Source organism: Antrostomus carolinensis, unplaced genomic scaffold, assembly GCF_000700745.2.
Source record: "Antrostomus carolinensis isolate BGI_N321 unplaced genomic scaffold, ASM70074v2 scaffold36490, whole genome shotgun sequence".
NCBI classification, from domain to species: Eukaryota; Metazoa; Chordata; class Aves; order Caprimulgiformes; family Caprimulgidae; genus Antrostomus; species Antrostomus carolinensis.
Window position 1 is genome coordinate 5,932 of NW_010288304.1, and position 791 is coordinate 6,722.

A 791-nucleotide genomic window follows, 5' to 3' on the forward strand; every position below is an offset into this window, starting at 1 on the left:
CCTCACTGCCCGGCCCTGGCTGCCGCTCCGAAACCACCATCTTTTACTTGAAATTCACTTTTCTCACGTCTCGCTGCTTCTCACCCCGCTCTGCTGCACCCACCGTGGGTAGAAAGCAGGGAAAAAACTCTCCCCCCCCCCAAAAAAAAACCACACCCAACAACAAACAAACAAAAAACCCACAATTAAAAAAAAATCGCATTCTGGGAAATAAGGGGTGAAAAAGCATCCCGGGGTTCAGCCCTTTTCCCTGCCCAGCGCCCAGGCCGCCCCCGCGCTGCCCCCCCCCGAGGCTGGGGACACGGGCATGTCCGGGGGGCGACCCTGACCTCGGGAAAAGTTTGTTAGGAAGGAGGGAGGGAAGCGGCGTAAACAAATGCAGCTGGGGATTACGGGCGCTCAATTAACGCGCACAAATTTAATTTGGGATCGGGCTCGGAAAAGTAATAATCGGGGGGTGTGGGGGAAGATGGGAGCGAGGGGTAAATTCCTCCGAAAAACTCCAGCGATCAAACCCCGCGTTAATCTGGGAAGCACCGGGGGAAGCGGGATGAAGCGCAGGTGCGGGACGGATTGCGCGGGGCTGCGCGGAGCCGGCTCTTACCTCCCGGATTTGGTGATCACCATCTCGGTACCCAGCTTGTGAAACTGGTCCCAAAGCTCTTTGGCTTCCAGCGTTACTTTGGGGTCATCTTCTACCTCCTCCTCAGGCTCCAGGCTCTTGAGGGAGCGCAGATGGGCGGCTTGGTGATGGTGTCCCAGGGCCGAGACGTGCAGCCCGGCCTCGGCAG

General features: G+C 58.2%; 1 protein-coding gene across 1 annotated transcript in view; it reads right to left on the reverse strand.

The window, feature by feature from the left end:
- The window catches only part of TBX2 (T-box transcription factor 2), a gene marked incomplete at its 3' end in the record, with an annotated part of 6,928 nt that overhangs the window by 5,924 nt on the left and 213 nt on the right, over positions 1-791 (reverse strand). Inside the window, 1 exon segment of the mRNA XM_029084513.1 lies at positions 478-791. This exon segment is cut by the window's right edge and continues 62 nt beyond it. Coding sequence (XP_028940346.1) covers positions 478-791 — 314 coding nt within the window.